General features: G+C 43.2%; 2 protein-coding genes and 1 non-coding gene across 3 annotated transcripts in view; 1 reads left to right on the forward strand and 2 right to left on the reverse strand.

Annotated features, from left to right (window-relative positions):
- PTCD3 (pentatricopeptide repeat domain 3) overlaps positions 1-4,528 on the reverse strand; it is a 29,271-nt gene extending 24,743 nt beyond the window's left edge. The window contains exons 1-3 of the mRNA XM_059942485.1: positions 4,384-4,528; positions 2,541-2,593; positions 2,395-2,431 (exon numbers count right to left, since the gene is read on the reverse strand). Coding sequence (XP_059798468.1) covers positions 2,395-2,431; positions 2,541-2,593; positions 4,384-4,487 — 194 coding nt within the window. The 5' untranslated portion in view covers positions 4,488-4,528. The remainder of the gene's footprint in view (positions 1-2,394; positions 2,432-2,540; positions 2,594-4,383) is intronic.
- Positions 4,529-4,869: 341 nt separating this feature from the next.
- Positions 4,870-23,160, forward strand: part of POLR1A (RNA polymerase I subunit A) — a 77,023-nt gene continuing 58,732 nt past the window's right edge. Inside the window, exons 1-7 of the mRNA XM_059942382.1 lie at positions 4,870-5,033; positions 11,652-11,856; positions 13,011-13,160; positions 14,607-14,714; positions 16,283-16,368; positions 16,760-16,863; positions 21,922-22,008. Coding sequence (XP_059798365.1) covers positions 4,957-5,033; positions 11,652-11,856; positions 13,011-13,160; positions 14,607-14,714; positions 16,283-16,368; positions 16,760-16,863; positions 21,922-22,008 — 817 coding nt within the window. The 5' untranslated portion in view covers positions 4,870-4,956. The remainder of the gene's footprint in view (positions 5,034-11,651; positions 11,857-13,010; positions 13,161-14,606; positions 14,715-16,282; positions 16,369-16,759; positions 16,864-21,921; positions 22,009-23,160) is intronic.
- Positions 20,576-20,648, reverse strand: TRNAE-CUC (transfer RNA glutamic acid (anticodon CUC)). The gene has a single exon. It is a non-coding gene; the product is annotated as a tRNA-Glu (tRNA).

Raw genomic sequence — 23,160 nt, forward strand, 5'->3', positions numbered from 1 at the left:
GAACACTGTCATCCATGTCTCCCTGGGCGTATTTGCAGGGGTTCCTCCAGAATGGCTAACCGATAAGGTGTGCACATTTTAGGTCGTGGTTCTGCCAACTTTCCCTTCAAAGGGTTGTTCCAACTGACTGCCCAAGCAACAAATGTATCTGAGCATCCATTTCTCCACATCCTCTTCTGGCCAATCTGGTAAGTTTTAACATCCATTCCTTTAATGAGCCCAGTTACCTATGCACTGATCATAATTGGGCTCCCTGCCCTCTCTACAGTAACTACACCATCCAGATTAGCGTGCTCAGAACACTCTATCCTGTCACATTCCTATATGAAAACTCACAATGACTCTCTACAATTTGTTAGTCTTCTACAGCATCTGTGATTTGCGAAAGATGCCTTAAAGGCACCTTAACAGCCTTAAAAGATGCTTCATCTCTCAAATAAGGCAACAGGAATTTGTAGTCTTTATGGCTTCTTCTAGGTCTAAAAGCACAAATTCCTGAGCCTGGAAAGCAGAGGCTCTCTATCAGAGAGCCTCTATCAATCGCTTTGTCTGTAAAGGGACAGACAGTAGGTATTTTTGGCTTTATGGGCTGTGAGGACTGTTGCAACTACCCACCTCTGCCTTTGGAGCATAAAGTAGGCACAGATAGTAAGTTAAAAAATGAGTGAGGCTGTGTTCCAAAAAAAAATTTAACTGACACTGAAATTTGAATTTCACATAATTTTCATGTGTCATGAAATAGTCTTTTTTCAACTATAAAAAATGTAAAAACCATTCTTACCTCATGGGCTATAAATAAATAGGCTGCAGTTTGCTCTGTATCAACTACCTTACTTCTCCTATCTTAATAGAGTATTTTTCACAGGCCTGCCTGCATGGTCTCCTACTACCACCAGACAGATCATGATCATGTCCCACCCTACCTTACTGTTTTCTATATTTGTGGGGCTTATACTTTAGGGTTTATAAGAATTACCTGCAGGAATATGTATTTTAAAAATTCCCCGGTGATTCTGATGCCAATAAAATCATCTGACCCATTTTAAGGTACACCTAAACTATGTTTTCAATAAAACTCACCTTGATTACTGCAATACAACCACTCTTGATTTGATCATATCCCGTGTAGCCCCTAGTCATGTGTAAACAGTTATGTACACATGTGAAGTGGGTGTAAGATATAAAATATAAAATATGCACACAACTCAACTAGACTGTAGTCCATCTGAACACACCCTCAATACACTCCCTCTCTTGTATTCCCTGTGGTACCTTTGTCAGGGATAGAGGCACAATGGGTTGGTAAAGTGCACTGGACTGGAATGTCATTCAAGAAATGCCTCATTCACGATATGTGTATTCCTACTCTTATCTTGGTTCTGATTCTCAGTCCAGGGAAGACAAAAATGACCCTGAATATAACCATATAATAAAATACTATGTAATCATTCAAAATTTAAAAGAGTATAGAACGGTACATCTAACAAACCAATTCTGCTAAACTAAATGTATACATACAACTTCAAATGTTATATCCCAGAACTTTAAAATAATAGGTATCACCTATTGAGATCTGATTATTTGGCAGGAACTGTTCAAATGCTCATTTAATCCTGAGGCAGGTACTGTATTACCCACATTCTACTATGGCACAGACAGATTAGGTAACTTGCCTCTGAGTACAGTGATTGCTGGTAATTTTACTTCCTTTCTGCATGTTCAATTTATCCCACTGAACAATAACCATTAGTTACCTTACTAATTAATGGCAATAACCATTAATTACTTTAGTAATTTAAGAAAGTTTTTTTTTCTTTTTTAAATGAGCCTGAATCTTCAGGTCATACTCAAAAAACACCTGGCTTTTTGAAGGATCTTTAAATGCATTCAATAATATCATTACTATACAAACTTTTGCAAGTTTTAGTTCTTATATATTCAACAAATGTTTCCTATATAAGGCAATTTGTTCAAGGATCTATCAAGTGAGTTAAAAAAGCTAAATTTTGCAGTGTGCACCATTTGTTTTATTCTACCTCAGTAAAGACCATAAAGATAATATTTTTTTTAATCTCCCAACAATGTGAAAACTTCCTTTAAAAAAAATTACTCTAATAATGATGCTCATAATTGACCATCACCACGTAAACACTAACCCAAATTTAGTTCAGAAGGTCTTTTAACTCTTAAGTAAATCTCATTCCCCCTTCACTCACTACTCCCTACCTTCCTCTTCTATGTTCTTTCAGACTCCTAAGCTTTTCTCTCTGCAATGGTTCCCTCCCCAAGAATGCTCTCCCATTGCTATTCCCGTCACTAGCTTCTTACCTAACAATGTTTCGCTCATAATAAGCACTTAACCACTTGCTGAATGAACAATGATTGAATACTCACCAAGTTTTCTTTTTTGGAATGACCACTTCTTCAGTCCCTTAATGTGAAAAATAAAACAAAGTGAATCAGTTTCCCAATACTACTACTATAAAGAAGTATAATGCGTTAATATAAAAATGGAGTTATTTCAATATATTTTTATATACCTGTTGCATCAGCTCCTTCAACCTCTGGGACGGCTGCACTTCCAGAATAAAATCTACAAAAAAATAAAAGCCCTAAAGCTAATACTCATTAATGAACTTCCCACCTCACCTCCACTTATGTGCAACTCAGCCAAAATTTTCCAATTATCACGGATCAAACTGGATAATTCATGTCAACGTATGCTGAGAAGATATGGTCTCAATGGCAAGTTGAAAACAATTACAAAATATGTTCCAGATATAGATATCATATTCCAAAAAAATTTTAAATCAGGCCATCTAATTAAATAAAATCAGGGAAAAAAGGAAAAATTTAGTAGCACTTGAACATTTGAGCAGCTTATCTGAAATATAAGGAACTTTCACCTTTGAGAACCCAAAACACTGAAGCTAAAAGGGATAATGTAATGAGCTCCTGATTTTACATGGATGATGCCCTGATGACAATAAAAGATTATCCCACTTAAAGCAATTTTGACAAATTATGAAACTAAGATCACCACAGCCTTTCATTCCACTTCCTTCAACAATCAGGAATGTACCAAATGTATGTGCCCTAATTTAAACTTGGAAAAATTTATATTATTTTTTTAACCTAAAATATAGAATTACTGACCCATGATTGAGTTTTAAAACGCTCTGATCACGCTAAAAAAATATACCACACATATAATGAACACTACCCTGTAAGTATTTCCTTCCTAAATAGCACTGGTACCATTCAGAAAATTGTCAAGATGTGATTAAACGAAGAATTACTTCCTCTACTAGTAACTGGTCTCGGGCATCATCTTAAAACAATACCTCTCTGCTAGGGATCAACTTCAGAAAGGGATCAATTCTTTCAAATCATGCTGTTTCTCGTGACATGTATGTCACATACACCACTCTTGTCTTGTGGGTGAATGCTGAGGGAGAGATGCTGCTGCCAGATCAAAGGAAATGGGTAGAAAAACAACAACACTGGGCACCACCGGGAAAAGGACTGGGATTGAACAGCAGCATTAAGGCTTCTGCAGTACCAGGTGGAGCGTTTTCTCTTCTATGAGAATTGAGAGAAGGTGTTACATATAAGATGTATATTGTAAATTACACACCTCACTTGTTACAATTTTCTGATGGCTACTACTAGCTCCAGTTTACACATAAGGCAATTTTGTCTACTATCACCTCACAAAGGAAATGGCAAACATCGAATCCAAAATTAGGTTATTCCCAAATTTTCACAAGTTCCTGCCTCTCATACTTCCACAACGCCAGTTTGTACCGAGTGAAAAAAACTACACAAATGATACATGCGCCAAGCTTTAACAATCACAGCAATCCTATTCAGATTGTGTTCAGATCTTTTAGACTTTTCTGTTTTTATGAATACCTGGATAATTTCTTTGGCCAAACATCCCCACAACATCCAGCACACAGTGAAACTCGTAAACTGCCTTTAATTTGGGAAAACCTGATTTTCCCCCCTTCCTCCCGGTGGGTGAAAACGAGTTAAGAGCGGATACAAGTTTTCTTTCTTTTAAAACTTGGGTAGGGGTTGCCAACAGCCACACTTATAGAATGCAGGCTCCACAACAGCAGGATCCTAAATCTTGCCAAGAGTTCTAACCCCGGGGTAGGCGAGCCCCAGCAATCAATATACCCCTAACTAGCGCGTGTGGAGCCCTTCTTCAAGTACGCGGACTCCGCGTGCCATCTTTCCGGGACACGCGGCCGCGAGCGCACGCACGCGCATTCCACTCCAAGGTACCTAGTTCCCCAGCTCTCCGGGGGGAAAGCGGATACATATGGCCCAGGTGATCCTGGGGTCTTTCTCATGGATTCTCCAAGCTTCTCTTACCTGCTACTGGGGGCCCGTCCGCAGAGACCTGCCCGCCGACCCGTCAGCGGTAGGCAAAGCCCGCGGCGGACCCTCAGCCAGCGAGCCGACGATACGGCCGCCATCTTGGGCGTCTTCGCAAAGCGTGCGGGAAAAGCATGCCCTCCACCATAAGGCGGGGGTGGGGGGAGATGGGCGGGGAATAGCTCGGCTATTGGCTGAGACGGAACAAGACGAAAGCAATCACAACATAGGAGGGTACAGTCCCATGGTTTGCAAGATTTTGCTTCGGAAGTTAAAGGCTCAGTACACCTCATTTGCCTCAAAGACATTTCCTAAAATATTATTTTAATGTCTTATATGTATTCCATTATTTTCAAAATAAAAGGGCGAGTGAGAGTCGTGAAATTATTTTCCTTCCCCCCCCTAGATCGGAAATGTTATCGTCCACGTAAATCTTCCCGTGAGCCTTTCTCGCGCGCGCAAGCGCAGTTTAAATCACATGGTGGCTGCGGGCCGCAGGCAGCGTTAAAAATATAGCCGTGGTGACTGGAATTTCTCTCTGGGTGTCAGAGCTCGGAACTGACCTGGAGGATGTTGGGCTCAAAGAACATGCCCTGGCGGCGGCTGCAGGGCATTTCCTTCGGGATGTATTCGGCCGAAGAGCTCAAGTAAGGAGTTGGTGGGAAGCGTGCAGAGCTTCTTGGGGTCGGGGCCACAAACTACCGTTCCCAGAAGGTCTGGCGCCCGGTTTCTCCTCAGAGTCCATGGCTGTCTGGCGCATGGCCTGCTGGGACCCGTAGTTCCGGGGACGTCCTGGGCTAGTGAGCACTGCCTAGAACCCAGTGTGGCTGGGGAAGAGTTTGCCCTTGGGAAGGTGGGGGTACCCAGACTGCAGCGTTATCACCCGCCAGTCTCCTCGTTAATTAGCCTGCGTTTGTGTAGTTACTGTAATGTCTCTGACGTGGTTTATTAAGCTCATGGTTAGTCTCCTCTTGTCTATAAGATGATGATCGTTCGAGACTCAATTCATGCGACAACTTCTCCTTGCTAGGACCGCTTATATTCTCTGCCTAATTACTAAATCAAAGGGGCCCTCTTCAGTCCTCATTTTGATCACCGTAGCATTTGACAGTCTTTCTCTTTTCCAGCACCTTATTTATTGTTTTCAGGTTCTTCTATTTCTGTGACAAGTACTACTTCTTTCTTCCCTTTATCAACCCACAAACATTTATCCATCATCCAGTTTTTGCCAGGCACTAAGCTAAGCATTCGTGACACATTGGTGAGCAAGGTCCTTGCGTTCGTGGTTTATATTAGAATTCGTCTCAGGCTCCTTAGCTGATTCCTCTTTTACTGAAATCTTGCTGTTCCTTGAGATTCTATTCTGGTCATACATGCTGCTTTTCTTGTCCTAAATGTCCTCCCTAGACAATTTCACCACTTTCATGAGTGATACTCTCAAATTCAAATCTCCAGCCCAATTTTCGTTTCCTGATTTTTCAGACTCATTTTTTTCAGCTGTTTTTTGGACATCTCTATTTGAATTTCACACCGAGTTCTTAAACTCCTATACCAAAAACTCAACAACTACTTCCCCTAAAGGGAGAGGGAACTTGCCCCTCCAAAATGGTGTACCTAGTCTAGTGCAAAATGGTCACTATTTTGTGACAGGACAAATATTCTAGATCTATTTCTCCTGACATCTCATTTACTTATTGGGCTCTTACTGTGTGTCACCTACATGTCTATTCGTTCTATAACCTCCTTTTCAACACTACTGTTACTATCTTAGATCAGACCCTTATCTCTTGTTTGAATTGTCTTTTTCTTCCGCCTCCCCCGCCCTTACACCAGTCCAGTGCATGCTCTACATTGCTGTTAAAATTATTCTTCCAAAGTGCAGATGTGATCATGCTACTCTCACCCTTAAAACCCTCCAGAGGCTTTCCATTTCCCTCAGGTAAATGATACTTTCTTAGCTTAGCCTACAAGTTTACCCATGATCAGGCCAATGCTGGTTTTTGCTAAAGCATGATCCCTTCGCTAGCCCTCACTTGCACATTCCATAAAGTGCCATCAGGTTTCAACGTCTGGACCTTACCTCAAGCTATTTCCTCTGCATGCATTGTCCTCTCTGCCAGAGGGATCTGCTTCTCTGCTCTTGCCCCCGACCCCCAGCAGACACCTGGAGAGCATCTCTCCCCCTCTTAAGGCTCAGCTCAACCTCCCTCATTTTTGAGGTCTTTCCACACCTAGTACAGCTGTCTATTATGGTGCCTCAGTTACTTTTTTTGCTTGTTTATATTTCTGCCTCTCTCCACTAGCCTTGAGCTTCCTCATTCCTTTCTTTTATCCTCAACTCTGGTTGAATGACTGGATGAATAAACTGAGCTACAACGGTATGCTGGCCCAGAAATTTCAATTATATCATCACTAGCCGTACATAGATACTATTTCATCCAAAAGCAAAAGAATTGAATTTTTACAAGTTAATTGCAGAGTTTTTAGACAGGGAACTGCATAAGCAAATTTATACCCATTACTAGCATTATAGTACTATTTGAGTCTGGGGTTGACAAATTTCAATCATTATGCTACCTTTTATTGTGTTAAGTTCTAATAGCTTCCTAGGTCACTTGGAGTAAAAGCCAAGTCCTTAAAATGCCTTGGAAAGGTCATTCTGGCCCCTGCTACTTCTCTGAACTTACCTCTGTACTCACCCTGGCCTCCTTGCTGTTCCCGGAGCACCATAGTCACACACACACCTCAGGGCCTTTGCACTCCCTGCTTCTTCCTCCTGTAAAGGTGACCGTATGGCTCACTCCCTCATCTCCTTCAGGCTTTTGTTCAGTATAATCTTCTCAATATAGGCTCCCCCAGCCACGGGCCCACTCTATTGTCCTTCCCCTTTTCTGCTTTACTTTTCTTCATAGGATTTTCTGCCATCCAATAGACTGTGTGCTTATTTATCTTGGCTTTTGTCTCCCTGCCTTCAATAGGATGTAAGGCCCATGAGCACAGGGATTCTTATCTGTTTTCCCAGCATCTAAAGGTGTGTCTGGCACATAATAAGCACTCAGTAGATATTTGTTAAGTGCACTCATGGGTGGATGGGGGAGCTATCTGTTCAGCACTTGGTACTATCAGTCCTTACTGCAACCATTTGTGTTGGTGTCTGCAGTTACAGGAGAGGAAACTCCTGCCCAGAGAATAAAATGACTCTCTAGGAGGCAGCAAAGGTCATCCTCAAACCCAAGTTTGCTAGTCTTAAACTCTTTTCTCTGCAGTGGAATCCTTGCTGATTGCTCTTCCCGTTGCATCCCATTCCTGCAATGATTAGAGGAGTTTTCTCCTCCTCCTCAGCTAGAGAGAGGAACTTTGCTCCTTACCACATAGAAAGACTTAGGATGAAGACAAAAAAAAAAAAAAATACATTCAGTTTTGGATGTGAGCTGTTTGTGTTGCCTCGACAAGCACAGGACACAGTTCTTCTGCCAGTTGACACAGGTGTGTGCTGGCCCCACCTGCCTACTCTTTTTCCATCCCTGTAGGCTCCAGGCAAGGGAAGTGAAGTACCAACTTACAGAACACGATAGAAAGAGGATCTAGTGGTACAAGTTTTTGCACCCAAACCTAATTAATTTGTGTTTGCCTTATGCAATAAATGTTCTCCTTGTTTATAACTCCAGTTAAGTTTTAGAGCTTAGTGTAAAACGAACGAGAAGAAATGTAGATGAATATTTATCCAGCTTCGAAGGAGAAAGACTTAGCCCAAAGGTAGTGGAAGAAAGCAGCAGTGAGTTTAACTCATTAAAAAATTTTAAATTATGCAAACAATATCATCAAGAAAGTGAAAAGATGAGTCGGAAGAAATATTTGCAAATCATGTATCTGACAAAGGACTTGTATACTGAATATACAAAGCACTCTTACAACTCAATAATAAAACAGCAAATAACCCAATTATAAAACAGGTAAAGGATTTGAATAGACATTTCTCCAAAGAGGATATATAGATGGCCAATAGGTACACAAAGATGTGCTCAACATCATTAGTTATCAAAACCACAGTGAGATACTATGTCACACCCACTAAGATGGCTGGAATCAAAAAGTCAGATCATAAAATGTGTTGGCAAGAATGTGGAGAAGTTAGAGCCTTGGTGTATTGCTGGTGGGACTGTAAAATGGTGCAGCCGCTTTGGAAAACAGTCTGGCAGTTCCTCAAAAAGTTAAACATAGAATTACCATATGACTCAGCACTTTCATTCCTAGATATATATCCATGAGAAATGAAAAAAATATATTCACACAGAAACTTGTGTACAGGACTTCCCTGGTGGCGCAGTGGTTAAGAATCCGCCTGCCAATGCAGGGGACACGGGTTGAAGCCCTGGTCTGGGAAGATCCCACACGCCACGGAGCAACTAAGCCCATGCGCCACAACTACTGAGCCTGCGCTCTAGAGCCCGTGCGCCACAACTACTGAGCCTGCGCTCTAGAGCCGGCGTGCCGCAACTGCTGAACCTACATGCCGCATCTACTGAAGCCCGCGCGCCTAGAGCCCGTGCTCCGCAACAAGAGAAGCCACCGCAGTAAGCCCGCACACTGCAAAGAAGAGTAGCACCTGCTCACCGCAAGTAGAGGAAGCTTGCGCGCAGCAACGAAGACCCAACGCAGACAAAAATTAAAATTAATTAATTAATTAATTCAAAAAAAAAAAAAGAGTACCCAGGAAATTTCCAATGCATTTGTAATTAAAAAAAAATAAAAACAAAAAACTTGTATGTAAATGTTCCTGTCAGCATTATTTATAGTAGCCAAAATGTAAAACTAACCCAATAAAATATGGTGTATCCATGCAATGGAATATTTTTTGGCTATAAAAAAATGAAATACAGATACAGGCTACAGCATGGATGAACCTTGAAAACATGCGAGGTAAAAGAAGCCTGCTATAAGAGACCACATAGCATATGATTTCATTTATGTGAAATGTCCAGATGGACAAGTCTCTGGAGGCAAAAAGTAGATTAGTCATTGCATAGGACTGTGAGGAAGGTAGAGACGGATGGAGAGTGACTGCTAGGGTTTCCTTTACTGGGGATGAAAATGATATTGTGGTGATGGTTGCATAACTCTGTGGATACACTAAAAAACACCGAGTGTATACTTCAAATGGACGAATTGTATGGTACGTGAGTTACAGCTCAACGAAGCTGTTTAAAGAATTTATAAACTTTCGCCTGTGAAAAATGACAAAAGGCATCACAAGCTAGGAAAGTATTTGCCACCAAAAAAGGTTAATGTCCTCATATGTAAGGAGCTCATGTAGACAATAATAAAAAAGTTAAGATTTTAACTTAAAAATGAGTTAAATTTTATTTTTTTAATTAAGTAAAGAACCAAAATGGCCTTTAAAACAAAACATAATAAAAAGATTAATTAATGTGACAGGGAAGGGGGTGGGTGGGATGCTGATTCACTTTGCTGTACAGCAGAAACTAACGCAACATTGTAAAGCAACTATACTCCAATAAAAACTTTTTAAAAATTAAAAAAAAAGATATATCCTAATTTCTGTTAAAAAAAATATTTAACGTCACAGTGGGTAGCATTTTTTCGCCTTAAATTTGGAAAGTTTTTAAGTGCTAAGACTCAGTGCTGGTTAGGACAGACAGGCAATCTACTTACTGTTAACCCATCTTTTCTGGAATGCAAGATGGCAGAATATATCAAGAGCTTCAAAGCAGTTCGCCCTGGGACTTCCCTGGCGGTCCGGTGGTTAGGACTCCAAGCTTCCACTGCAGGGGCCCCGGGTTCAATTCTTTGTCGGGGAACTAAGATCCTGCAAGCCTTGCGGGAGGCCAGAAAACAAAACAGTTCACCCCCTTTGATTCAAGGATTTCCCTCCACCAAGGAACTAATTATATTTTTAGGAAATAGTTAAAAGTTTGAATTATGCTATGCAAAAATCTTTATGCAGATAGGTGGCATGAGCTTACTTATAGTGGAGTTTGGCTAAATGAATTATATTAATTGACATATAATGAAAGATTGGGTAATTCTTAATTACCCAGTCTTTCCAAAGAATTTTTAGTGACCTGAAAACACTTAATGCATAATGAAAATGACAAAGGCAATGCTAGAAATAGCAAATGATCCCAGTTACCGTTTTTAAAAATGTATCCATAGAAAGAAGTCTGTTAACAGTGGTTTTCTCTGCATTGTGAGATTTGGATTTCATTATCTTTATTTTCTAATTTACAAAAAAAAAAAAGTTTAAAAGCAAACTTGGAATGAACGTAATTTTGGTAAAAGTAGTTAGGTGTCCTGTGGGAGCCCGCTTTCAACCAAACATAAAATACTGCAATGAAACCTTTAGTAAAGCAGGTTATACTTCTCAAAAGTTTGCATATTTATGTTTAACTTTTCTCAATTCACTGTTCCTACATACTGGGATTATTCCCTTTGTTGAACTCTGTGGGTTTGGGGTTAGGTCTGGTCCGTATCTCACCACACCCCCACCATTCTGGGCTTTGTCACCTGAATTAAATCACTAACCACTCTGAGCCTGTTTCCTCCTCTGAAAAACGCATATAGTGATGCCCATCTCAGAGGGTTCAAGTCAGACTAAATGCTGCTTATGATGCGTTTGGCGTGTAAGTCAGTACTTCTTTGTATAAAGTCGGCCAGTGTGTTCGGTTAGCGCAAGATTTGCACTAAATCTGGATTTTAAAGATGTTACCACTCACTGCTCTTCGTTCAGCACGTATTCATTGAGCACCTGTTGAGTGCAGGCTCTGGGCTAAGTGCTGAGCTGCAGTGGGGAGCAAGGCAGACACCGAGTCTGCCCTCTGGAGCCGTCAGCACGTCTGAAGACACAAACATTAAATCATCCCTTTGGGGCTTCCCTGGTGGGGCAGTGGTTAAGAATCTGCCTGCCAATGCAGGGGACACGGGTTCGAGCCCTGGTCTGGGAAGATCCCACATGCTGCGGAGCAACTAAGCCCACGAGCCACAACTGCTGAGCCTGCGCGTCTGGAGCCTGTGCTCCGCGACAAGAGAGGCCGCGATAGTGAGAGGCCCGCGCACCGCAATGAAGAGTGGACCCCGCTCGCCGCAACTAGAGGAAGCCCTCGCACAGAAACGAAGACCCAACACAGCCATAAATAAATAAATAAATAAATTTATTAAAAAAAAAATCATCCCTTTGTAAGTGCCGAAGAGGAAATGTCCTAGAAGTTGGGTAACCTTGTCTCACCTGGTCTTTTTTATCTCCCTAGGAAATTAAGCGTTAAGTCCATTACAAACCCTCGGTACCTAGATAGCCTGGGGAACCCGTCGGTGAACGGCCTGTACGATCTAGCTCTGGGCCCCGCAGACTCCAAAGAGGTGTGCTCCACCTGCGTGCAGGACTTCAGCAACTGCTCCGGGCACCTGGGCCACATCGAGCTCCCGCTCACCGTGTACAACCCTCTCCTCTTCGAGGTACGTTCTGGCCTGGGCCACCCTGGCCGCGTGGGTCTCAGGGCGCGGGTGGGATTTGTGAGTGCCACCCCTCTCCCCAGGGCAGGTGTCTCAGGAGGTCAGCTCCCGACACATTGAGTGAAAGTGCTGTTTACTTGGCGATTTAAAACCTTGAGGAGCGAAATCCAGTACATTCAACTTGTCCTCTAGCCCTGCCTAAAGGAACTTCAGTTTGATTCCCATTGAGAAGAGCCACAGCTGGATTCTGTTTACACAGAGGGGAGAGCTTTCAGATCCATCCCTAGACCTTTTGTTCTAAGGGCTTTATGTCTTTCAGAAATGTGGGTGGGGCTTCCCTGGCAATAGAGGACTTTGGAATTCCCCAGGCCTCCCTGAGCCCTTCAGGTGGATTTGTGGGCTCTTGCTTAGTGGCAGGAAGAGCAGAGCTCCAGAAGGCCCAGCACTGAGCTGAGAATGAAGTTACTGTGCAGTCCTACTTCAACACTTTCAGCTTCTTAAGTCAGTTAACCCAGCCTCCGGGATTTGTTTTAAGCAACACAGGTGATAGTGTACGTGGACATGATTTTCGTCTGTTAATCGTATTAGGGGAAGAGAATTGTCTAAGTTAAATACTAAGCATTTGAAACATTATTTTAAATGAAACATTTTAATTAAAAGTTTTCAGTATTTAGGACTTCCCCTGGTGGTCCAGTGGGTAAGACTCCGCATTCCCAATGCAGGGGGCCCCGGTTTGAACCCTGGTCGAGGAACTAGATCCCACGTGCTGCAACTAAACATGAAGCAGTGAAGATCCCACCTGCCACTAAGACCTGGTGTAGCCTAAATAAATAAATATTAAAAAAAAAAGTTTTCAGTATTTAAATGAGTACTAAATTTAGTATTTAAATAAAATAAAGGTAATTCCCGACCTCAGACCCAAAATAAATTTCTAGTGTTAATGGATTAAAATGAAACCGTAAGAGAAAATATAGAGGAATATCTATCGAGTTCTTAAGGTGAAGAAGGGCTTTCCAGGTCCATAGGGTGAAGTGGAATTCTTAAAGGAGTAAACTGACAACATAAAAACAAAAATCGTAAGTATGTATTACGTTGAAAATCACTTTGACTGCTACGTCACTTTCTAATATCCTGTCTCTTTTATTCCCTCGCTTCAGAAACTCTACCTGCTGCTCCGGGGTTCCTGTTTAAACTGTCACATGCTGACTTGCCCCCGGGCTGTGATTCACCTGCTGCTCTGCCAGCTGAGAGTTCTGGAAGTCGGGGCCCTACAAGCAGTGTACGAGCTGGAGAGAATTCTGTACAGGGTAAGTGGGTAGTGGCTGTCATGGCAATCAGGCAAGCCAGAGTGGTGGGTACAAGAGCTATTTGTGTGTGGCCCCTAAGAATAGTCACCAGAATGCTTGAGCTTTAAGTCTTGTGACTGAGTACAAATAGCTAGGTGTGAAAACATGAAGCCATAAGAATAATTAAAGGACTTCCCTGGTGGCAGAGTGGTTAAGAATCTGCCTGCCAGTGCAGGAGACACGGGTTCGAGTCCTGGTCCGGGAAGATCCCACATGCCACGGAGCAACTAAGCCCGTGTGCCACAACTACTGAGCCTGCGCTCTAGAGCCCATGTGCCACCACTACTGAAGCCCTCACGCCTAGAGCCTGTGCTCCGCAACAAGAGAAGCCACCTCAATGAAAAGCCCACGCACCGCAGTGAAGAGTAGCCCCCGCTTGCTGCAACTAGAGAAAGCCCGTGCGCAGCAGTGAAGACCCAACACAGCCATAAATAAATAAATAAATAATTTTTTAAAAGAAGATATTGTCCTTGTCTCCAGGAACTCCCTCTCTTTATCCTCCTTGTGTGCTTATTTTTGACAGTTTGTCATTGTACTTAGCAAATTCTTTGTAGGAATAATCTGAGGTCTGGGATGCTGGCTGCCTTCCTCCAGAGAGGGTTCTTATTGCTTTTGCAATACGCTTGGTGGCCTGAGACCATCGTAGTCTGTGTTCAAGGCTGGACTGAACTGCAGGCTATGGGAAGCCAGGTGATTCTGTTCCAGGGCTGGTCTAGTTCCCAAGGACATAGCCCTTAGTGTCCCCAGCCTCCTGTGTTTGTGGGGTGCGATATGGCATGAAGATATCCTGTTAGATTCCTGTCCTTGCACTAACTCTAGGCTTTCATTTCTCTCCGCTTTATCATTTAAGACCTTCAAAATGAAAAGTTCAGAATTTTTGGATTGTAGAATGTTTCCAAGGCCAGACTAACATGTTGTGCAGCTCCAGGGATCATCACAAGTCTGTCAGCATCTTCCCCGGAGGGACATAACTACCCTGAGGGTTGCCCGAGAGCCGTGCAGTGCGGCATCCCTGCCTCAGAGCAGCCTTGGCCCCTGTGCTCTTTGACCTGGATTCCCATTTTCCCTTCAGTTTGGCCTTGGTTATCCCTCACTGTCCTGTCAGTTCTTCGGAGCTTTACATTTTCAAAAATATTTTATCCTGTCTCGGTTCTTTTCGCTTTTCGGTTTGGTCTGAATAATCTAGCCAACCACTACTGGAAGCAGAATAGTCTAAATTTTTATTTTTATTTTATTTTTTTAACAGCAGTGTGGCCAAACTGTTTTGGAAATGCACCGCAGCAGCCATGAGGTTTCTTTCTCTCCCCTCAAACGAAACTCTCCCATCCTTGGAGAGGCTGCCCCCTGGTGCTGTGCATCATACACTTGCTTTACTTTGATCATACAGTTTTTTTCTTTGTTTTCCAGTTTCTGGAAGAAAATGCTGATCCTACTGCCTTCGAAATTCAGGAAGAGTTAGAACGATATACAGCCAAAATCCTACAGAACAACCTCCTGGGATCCCACGGCGCACATGTGAGTTATCCTGTCTCTGTTTCCCAAACACTCGGTTTTTAGCATAATTATCACAGTTGCCTCCACACTGTCTTTTGCGTATCCTTTGGCTTCCCAAAGTTTGAATCCGAGCTCTGCCTCTCGTGAGGCCTCTGACCTTGTAAGTTACATAACCGTCCCTGAGCCACTGGGTCCTCATCTTTGATGCCTGCCTGCAGGACTGAGGAGAAGGTTAGGTGAAATTAGTGGCTTGGGTACAGCATCCAGTGAAGCTTATGCTCTGGCTTGCGGTCTCACTTGGAGAATGAGGCCCACGCCCTGTTCTTCTTTTTCCTTCCAATACTGCTGAATGACTGCTGCCTCCCTGTCCCCCCATCGCACCTGTGTAAGTGTTAATTTGTTCAGGGAATGAGTGGTCTAGGTAATCAACCTGCAGGGCTAATCTTGAGATCTGATTCACCTCATGCCCAAGTTTCACACCAGAGATTCTGATTTAATTGGTCTGGGGTAGGGCCCCAGGGGAGGGTACAAAAGCCCCCCGGGTGGGTCTCGTTTGCTGCCAGTTCAGAACCGCTAGTGTAGCTTAACTGTCGCTGTGCCTTCCCTCGGAACTTTGAGGTCCATTCAAGGGAGGCAGCAGCTGCATCCAGAGAGGTTTCTTTTTTTTTTTTTTTTTTTTAATATTTATGTATTTATTTGGCTGCACCGGGTCTTAGTTGCGGCACGTGGGATCATCGTAGGGGCATGCGGGATCTTTAGTTGTGGCATGCAGGATCTTTAGTTGTGATATGCAGACTCTTAGTTGTGGCATGCAAACTCTTAGTCGCGGCATGTGGGATCTAGATCCCTGACCAGGAATCGAACCCGGGCCCCCTGCATTGGGAGCACGGAACCTTAGCCCCTGGACCACCAGGGAAGTCCCCAGAGAGGTTTGTTTTATTTATTGATGGATTGATTGATTGATTGATTGATTGCTGCGTTGGGTCTCCGTTGCTGTGTGTGGGCCCCCGCCAGTTGTGGCGAGTGAGGGCCACTCTTCGTTGCGGTGCGCGGGCTTCTCATTGTGGTGGCTTCTCCTGCTGCGGAGCACAGGCTCCAGGCATGCAGGCTTCAGCAGTCGTGGCTCGCGGGCTGTAGAGCACAGGCTCAGTAGTTGTGGTACATGGGCTTAGTTGCTCTGCGGCATGTGGGATCCTCCCGGACCAGGGCTCGAACCCGTGTCCCCTGCACTGGCAGGCAGATTCCCAACCACTGCGTCACCAGGGAAGTCCAGGTTTGTTTTAAATTAAAGTAGCATTTATTGATCCTTGCTGTATTCCAAGCCCCCCCATTGCATTCATGATGTCTTTATCTTAGTAACAGCTTGGTAAGGTGGTTATTATTCTCATTCCCATATTATGAATGAGGAAACTTAAGGAAAGAAGCCGCTCAGTGATTGGTAGCGTTTGGCTATATTAGGGTTCTGTGGGAAATTTTAAGAAAAGGGTGGCTTCCTCTGGTTTTTCAAAAAAAGGTGAAAACCACAAAATGAATACCTACTGGATTCTCTTCAGAATGGCACTCTGAGTTTCCTTGCCTTTTTTTAATAGGTAAAAAATGTCTGTGAGAGCAGGAGCAAGCTCATCGCTTTCTTCTGGAAGTCACACATGACTGCTAAGCGATGTCCCCACTGCAAGTGAGTGCCTTCCCCTCTGTTGTTGTTTTAAATTTTATTAAAGTATAGTTGATTTACAATGTTGTATAAACTTCTGCTATATAGCAAAGTGATTCAGTTATATATATATATATATATATTCCTTTTCATATTTTTTCCACTATGGTTTATCACAGGGTATTGAGTATGGTTCCCTGTGCTGTTTAGCCATTCTATATATAGTAGTTTGCATCTGCTAATCCCAAACTCCCAATCCTTCCCTCCCCCACCTGCCATTCCCCTTGGCAACCACAAGCCTGTTCTCTATATCTGTGAGTCTGCTTCTGTTTCATAGATATGTTCATTTGTGTCGTATTTTAGATTTCACATTGTTCGGTTTTTTTTCTCTCCTCAAAACTGTCCTCATGTCTAGAACTGGGCGGTCAGTTGTCCGAAAGGAGCACAACAGCAAACTGACAATCACATATCCGGCCATGGTGCACAGGAAAGCAGACCGGAAGGACACTGAGCCCCAGGGTAAGCAGGCCGGGCCCTAGGAGGCCCTCGGCATGTCTTTCATGTGTGGCCATCAGACGTGTCCCGAGCCTCAGGGATCCCTGGTCCTCCGCACCACGTGTTTCTCAGCTGCACATTTGTGGTGGGCCAGCAGATGGCAGGTGTCCAGGCTCTTAGGGCCAGTGGGCATCCTGGCGAGCTCCCGGCCCCGGCCTCTGGCGCAGAACTGACGGCTGAGCTGCAGGGCGAGGCAGCCCCTCACTGGCTGAATGACGCACCTCTTGCCACAAGTGGTTGGTTTTCTGAAAGATTCTTGAGGAAGAAGTTAAGAAATTTACCTGGCAAATATTTCACACCATTTTGTTGTCAAACAAGTGTGGATTTATTTTGAAGTAAAATGTAGGTGAATTTTAAAGAAAAACTGTGAGCAGCCAAAGACTGTTAGCGCCTCCTGCAGGCTGCTCCTGACCTCTCAGATCCCTGGAGTAGCTCTGCTCTGCCCGTGGGGGTACCGGGGAAGAAATTTGAGAGACTTGGTACTCCTGCTTTTTCATTTTTGTAGTTGTAAGTTTGTTTAAAGATGCTTTTTGTTTTCTCTTTTGAAGTGAAGATTAAATAAGGTGTTCCATTTGAGGTACTGAGACCAGTGCCTGCTATGTCTTATGTGCTCTGTAGATATTGACCGTTTGTTTTTTGTTATACAGTCAGTGTACCAGGGCGGGAAAAGCATCACCTGTGATGGACACCTCACTCTGCTTCTTATTCTGAGGGGCTTAGAGAAGGTCACTTCTTGGACCTTAGGTTTCCATCTCTATATAGTGGCAGCGACAGAACTTCTTGCCCAGAGTTGAGGAAATTTCATGTGCGAAAGTCTGTAGCATATTGTCTCTAAACCTTATTCCAGAGTTAAGAACCATAGAATAGGCAAGGAAATAAGTTCTCTTCCTGGAGTTGCATAATCTGTCTTTTGCACTGAGGACTATGGCAAGGCCTGGAGTAAGTAACTGCCTTACCCATTCGGGCCGCTATAACAAAAGTACCATAAACCGAGTGGCGTTTATAAACAACAGACATTTATTTCTCACAGTTCTGGAGGCTGGGAAGTCCAGGGTTGTGGTGCTGGCACATTCGGTGTCTGGTGAGGGCCCACTTCCTCAATGACAGCCAACTACTCCCTGTAACCTCACATGGTGGAAAGAGGCAAGGGAGCTCTACTGGGGTCTCTTCATAAGGGCACCAGTCCCAGTCACGAGAGTTCCACCTTCATGACCTAATCACCTCCCAAAGGTCCGACCTCCTGACACACCACCATTTGGGGGGTTAGGATTTCAACACATGAAACTTGAGGGAATACAAACATTGAGACCATAGCAATAGCAAACGTGTTTATTATTACTTTTAAAATAAACCTTCTATTTTAGACTAATTTTAGACATATAGAAGGGTTGCAGACATGGTACAGAGAGTTACTGTGTACTCTTTACTCAGTTTGCCCTAATGTAACATCTCAGATGACCATGGTGCATTTGTCAAAACTAAGAAATTAACATTGGTACACTATTAACTACAGACTTTATTTGAATTTCACCAGTTTATCCAGTAATGCCCTTTTTATGTTCCAGGATTCAATCCAGTATACCACAATGCATTTAGAAAGCCTGTTTAATGGTTAACCATAAACAACCACAAGGGTGGATTTTTCTACACTATATATAGCCCTTAAAATAATTTTTAAGGTTGGGAACTGCTGCTCTAGCCCTTAAGGCACCTTAGAAAATGTTCATAGATTGAGAACAAAGATGGTCAGAAATCTAGAGGATAACTGTTTCTTTGGGGCAAATATCTAAAAGTTAGGTAGCCTTTCAGTGCCTTTGTCAAATCCATTCTTTGAAGTAATCTTCACTGCAGCTATGAGAATATGATGGTGCCACCCAAAATTCTGTGCATTAGAAACAAGTCACCCGTAGTCTTCGATACTTTTTGGATTGGGTTTTTAGTATTTAGCAGACATTTACCTGTTGGGCACTCAGCCTCGTGCCCAGGACCCTGCCTCTGGCCGAGTCCAGTGCCAAAGTGGAGACCTGACCTTGTGGCCTCTGCTCTTGGGGGAGGCTGCGGGTGACGCAGGTCAGTAACTCCAGGGGGAGGTGATGTGGAGGCAGGTGAGCATTAGGAGCAAGGATCTGGCCACATTCCTGGTATCGAAGGGGTCCAGGCAGTGAGGCCGGTGCCTCAGTGATCCCCACGTACTGGTGATCCCATGAGGGGCGCCGTAAGCTCGTGAAATTCACGTTCACTCCAGAGTGTTCCTCAAGCCCCAGGATGCTAGCATTTTCAAATGAGAATTCTTAAAGCCGAGGTACTCCACCCACTGTGATCTAGTCTTCCCCAAGTTATTTGACTTCCCGATGTTTGTTTTTGACACGGCAGCTCTTAGAGCTAAACGAAACACACATTAGGGCCGTTCTGAGGTCCCATCGAGGCATATTTCATTTTTTTTTTTTTTTTTAACTTTGGGTTTATTTATTTATTTATTTATTTATTTATGGTTGTGTTGCGTCTTCGTTTCTGTGCGAGGGCTTTCTCTAGTTGCGGCGAGCGGGGGCCACTCTTCATCGCGGTGCGCAGGCCTCTCACTATCGCGGCCTCTCTTGTTGCGGAGCACAGGCTCCAGACGCGCAGGCTCAGTAGTTGTGGCTCACGGGCCTAGTTGCTCCGCGGCATGTGGGATCCTCCCAGACCGGGGCTCGAACCCGTGTCCCCTGCATTGGCAGGCAGATTCTCAACCACTGCGCCACCAGGGAAGCCCCAGATTTCATTTTTTGCAGGCTGCAAAAGTGTCCCGTTAGGAAGGGTGCAGTCCATGTGAGGAGGTGGCATCCCACAGGTCTCTTCTGACTCAAATCCAGTGAGTGAACAACCCCGGTCTGCTTTAGTCTGTGACTAAACTGTGGTGGGGTCACTTTCTGCCCTGGCAGCCCTGGGTCGGGGGCTGGAGAGCACTGCCAGATGCAACTCATCTGCCTCAGCGCATCAAGCCAGTTCAGTAAGAGAGGGGTTCTTTCCAGAAGTGCCCACAAAGTGGTTCTTTAGGTTAATGGGGTCTTTTCTCCCCACTGAACACACGTAGCTTTCTAACTCTGTGGTTTATCCCTGAAGGTGAGAGCCTCTCTTCATTGCATTCCCCACGCTTCCTTCAATTGCATTAATTGGTTGAAATGTTTTGCTTTTATAGGAATCAAAATTTTAGACGTGTAACATCTTGACCGAGCAATTCCACTTTAATGATTTTATCCTAAGAATTAGGCATGCCCACAGTATGAAGTTGTTTAAAATTGGAAATGACTACAGTGCCTGTTAATAGAAGTTATTAAATTATGGTACATCTATTAATTGTTATCCAAGTTACAGATTTCTCTAAAAACTTTCAGTGACGTGTCTTCTGCAGTTGGTAAAGAAACCAACTAGAGAATTGGAGGTGGAATGAAGCTGGATTTTACAAATGTGGAAAAAAGCAGAAGAGTAGGGTTTTTTAAATATAGATTATCTTACGATATTTCGAACATGTGTGTTCAAGCCAGTGAAAATTTAGTATCTGCTGGGTCCTAGATACTGTTAGGTGTTAGGAACACAGACAAGACACAGTTCCTGCCCTGATAAGTACATTAAAAAAGAATACTGAGCAATTAAAAAAAATTTTTTTGGCCACCCCGTGCAGGTTGTGGGATCTTAGTTCCCTGACCAGGGATCGAACCTGGGCCCTCAGCAGTGAGAGTGCAGAGTCCTAACCACTGGACCTCCAGGGAATTCCCAAGCAATATTTAATTTCAGTGAATGTATTCCAAAAGAAGTTGATAGTTTTGAACCTAGAGGGTCACATTGCTTACTTATCTTTGTTAATCATCTAAGTGCTTGGGGCCACACCTCCTGAATGGCAGCCCCAAGTGTGATTTTTCTGTGTTACTCCGGGTATAGCTGATAAACAGTATCCCAGAGTCATCTTGCTTAATCTGAGAAACCAAAATCTATCTACTTCTGACACACCAGCAAGATATTTGTAAGAAGAAATTGAATATACGTTTACCCATAAAAATGTTCATCCTCATTTCTCCATAATTCTGCTGTGAAACTTTCCGGTAAAAGCCATGTGCATAAAGCTATGTATCACAGTGTAACTTATAATAGTAAAAAGATTGGGATCAACTCAGATATCCAACTATTACAGTGTGGTTCAGTCACTCAGGAAACATCCTCTCAGAGGAATATCATGCAGCCATTAAAAATGATGGTGACTGGCCTGACCGGTGCCCTAGGCCAGAGCTTCATCTTCATGACAGTTGTGTATTTTGGTCCCCTGACCTGCTCCATGATCACCACAACTCGAAAGTTCTTCACCGTTTTGGCCTCCGTTATCCTCTTCGCCAACCCCATCAGCCCCATGCAATGGGTGGGCACTGTGCTTGTGTTCTTGGGTCTCGGTCTCGATGCCAAGTTTGGGAAAGGAGCCAAGAAGACATCCCACTAGGAAGAGAGAGACTGCCTCCACTCCAAGAATATTTAAGTTATTTTCTGGAACAGTGACATCTCTTGGGAAAACAGACAAAATAGAGATAAAGGACTAGGTTTCAGTCTGGGTAAAAAAAAAAAAAAAATGAGGGTGAGACAAAAGCTATAAGGGGCAACATGCAGAAATGCTCACAAGATGACACTAAATGAGCAAAGTAGTACAAAATAAATCCACACCTGAGATTATAATGATCTAAAACTGTATAAACCGAAGGACCAGAAAAGAATATATAAAAGTGGTAATTGTGTTAACATGATGAAATCGTGGGTGATATTTTTTTTTCCTTTGGCTCTACTTTTTTAGATTTCATACACTAGTTACATGGTTTTCATTACTTTAGAAATTAGATTAAGGGGGAAAAAATTCAGAGCAGAGAGTATGCTGTCCTAGAGATTGATTTTTGTGGTCAGATTGCAGGCTTGGCAGGGTGGGGAAAAGAATTGATAAATCCCATTAAGGAGGGAGTGCCTGTAATTAACTTACTGTGCTCTGATTCCCCTCTTCGGCTCCAGGAATTGAGGACGCTCAGATGGGAAAACGAGGATACTTGACACCCACCAGCGCTCAAGAACATCTCACGGCTCTTTGGAAGAATGAAGGTGCTGTACCAGCCTAAAGAAATAGCCCTTTGCTTTCCTGGACTCCTTTACCCTGCCTTTTTATTTTTATGTTCTCAAAATTGTGATTCTTGTAGATGTCTCCTGAAATCGAACAGTAGGTTTGGGGCAGGCTTCAGGGTACATTGTTGTTGATGCCTTATAGTGTGGGGAAGGCATGAACTTGACAGTTACTGTAACTGAGCCTGGTCGTTAAATGACAGCTGCAGGTGGGCATCGCTTAATACAGTTTGACATAAGTCTCGAAGGTTCAGTGTAACTCACTTTATTTTAAATGCCCATAAATAAAAGTTGGGTTTTTTTTTTTTTTAAGGTGTCTATGGGAATTCCTTCTGTGAATCAAAAAATGAACTCTGTTTTTTTTAAATTAGGATTTTCATACATTTTAATTCCCTACAAATAGGAAAGTCTTCCATTAGTCTTTGAGTTTATAAGAAAAGCCCACATATCACCCACCCTCTTGAGAGTGTGTTCTGGGACACTGAATGTAACTGCTGTGTAATGACAAGCACTTAAAAATGAAAATCTTGCTAAAGGGATAAGTGATGTCAGAAAAAAAATAGCACTCAAGTTAGTATGAGTGTTGTTGGCCCTGACATGTTTTATTCATTCTCTCTGTAGCTTTTTTTTAGGTTACCAGACACTTGAAACACAGCTTTGATCCACAGACGATCTTGGTAGCATCTATGTGGAGGGTTTTTTATTTTGTTTCCTTTTGTTGTTGTTGTTGTTGTTGTTTTAATTGGGGTATAGTTGCTTTACAATGTTGTGTTAGTTTCTGCTGTACAATGAATTGAAACAGCTATATGTGTACATATATCCCCTCCCTCTTGGACCTCTCTCCCCATCCCACCCATCTTAAGAAGACTCACTATTTTTTGATTTGATTTTTGTTTGTTTATTTCAAATACGTTTTCTTATAAATACCAGAGTAATAAGTGTGTGTGTGCACGTGCGCGTGTGAGTCTGATGATCCAGGAAGGTGACCAGAAGCACGTGAAAGTTTTTGTTTCCCATCCTTGCCCATCTCAGCCCCTGGGCTGAGCACTGTCATCCCTGTAGCACCCGTCTTTAAACCCATCATCTCCCCTGTGTGTAGGCTCACAGCACCCAGAGAATGTTTTTTTGCTCATT

This window comes from Balaenoptera ricei, chromosome 13, assembly GCF_028023285.1.
Source record: "Balaenoptera ricei isolate mBalRic1 chromosome 13, mBalRic1.hap2, whole genome shotgun sequence".
In the NCBI taxonomy this organism is placed as follows: Eukaryota; Metazoa; Chordata; class Mammalia; order Artiodactyla; family Balaenopteridae; genus Balaenoptera; species Balaenoptera ricei.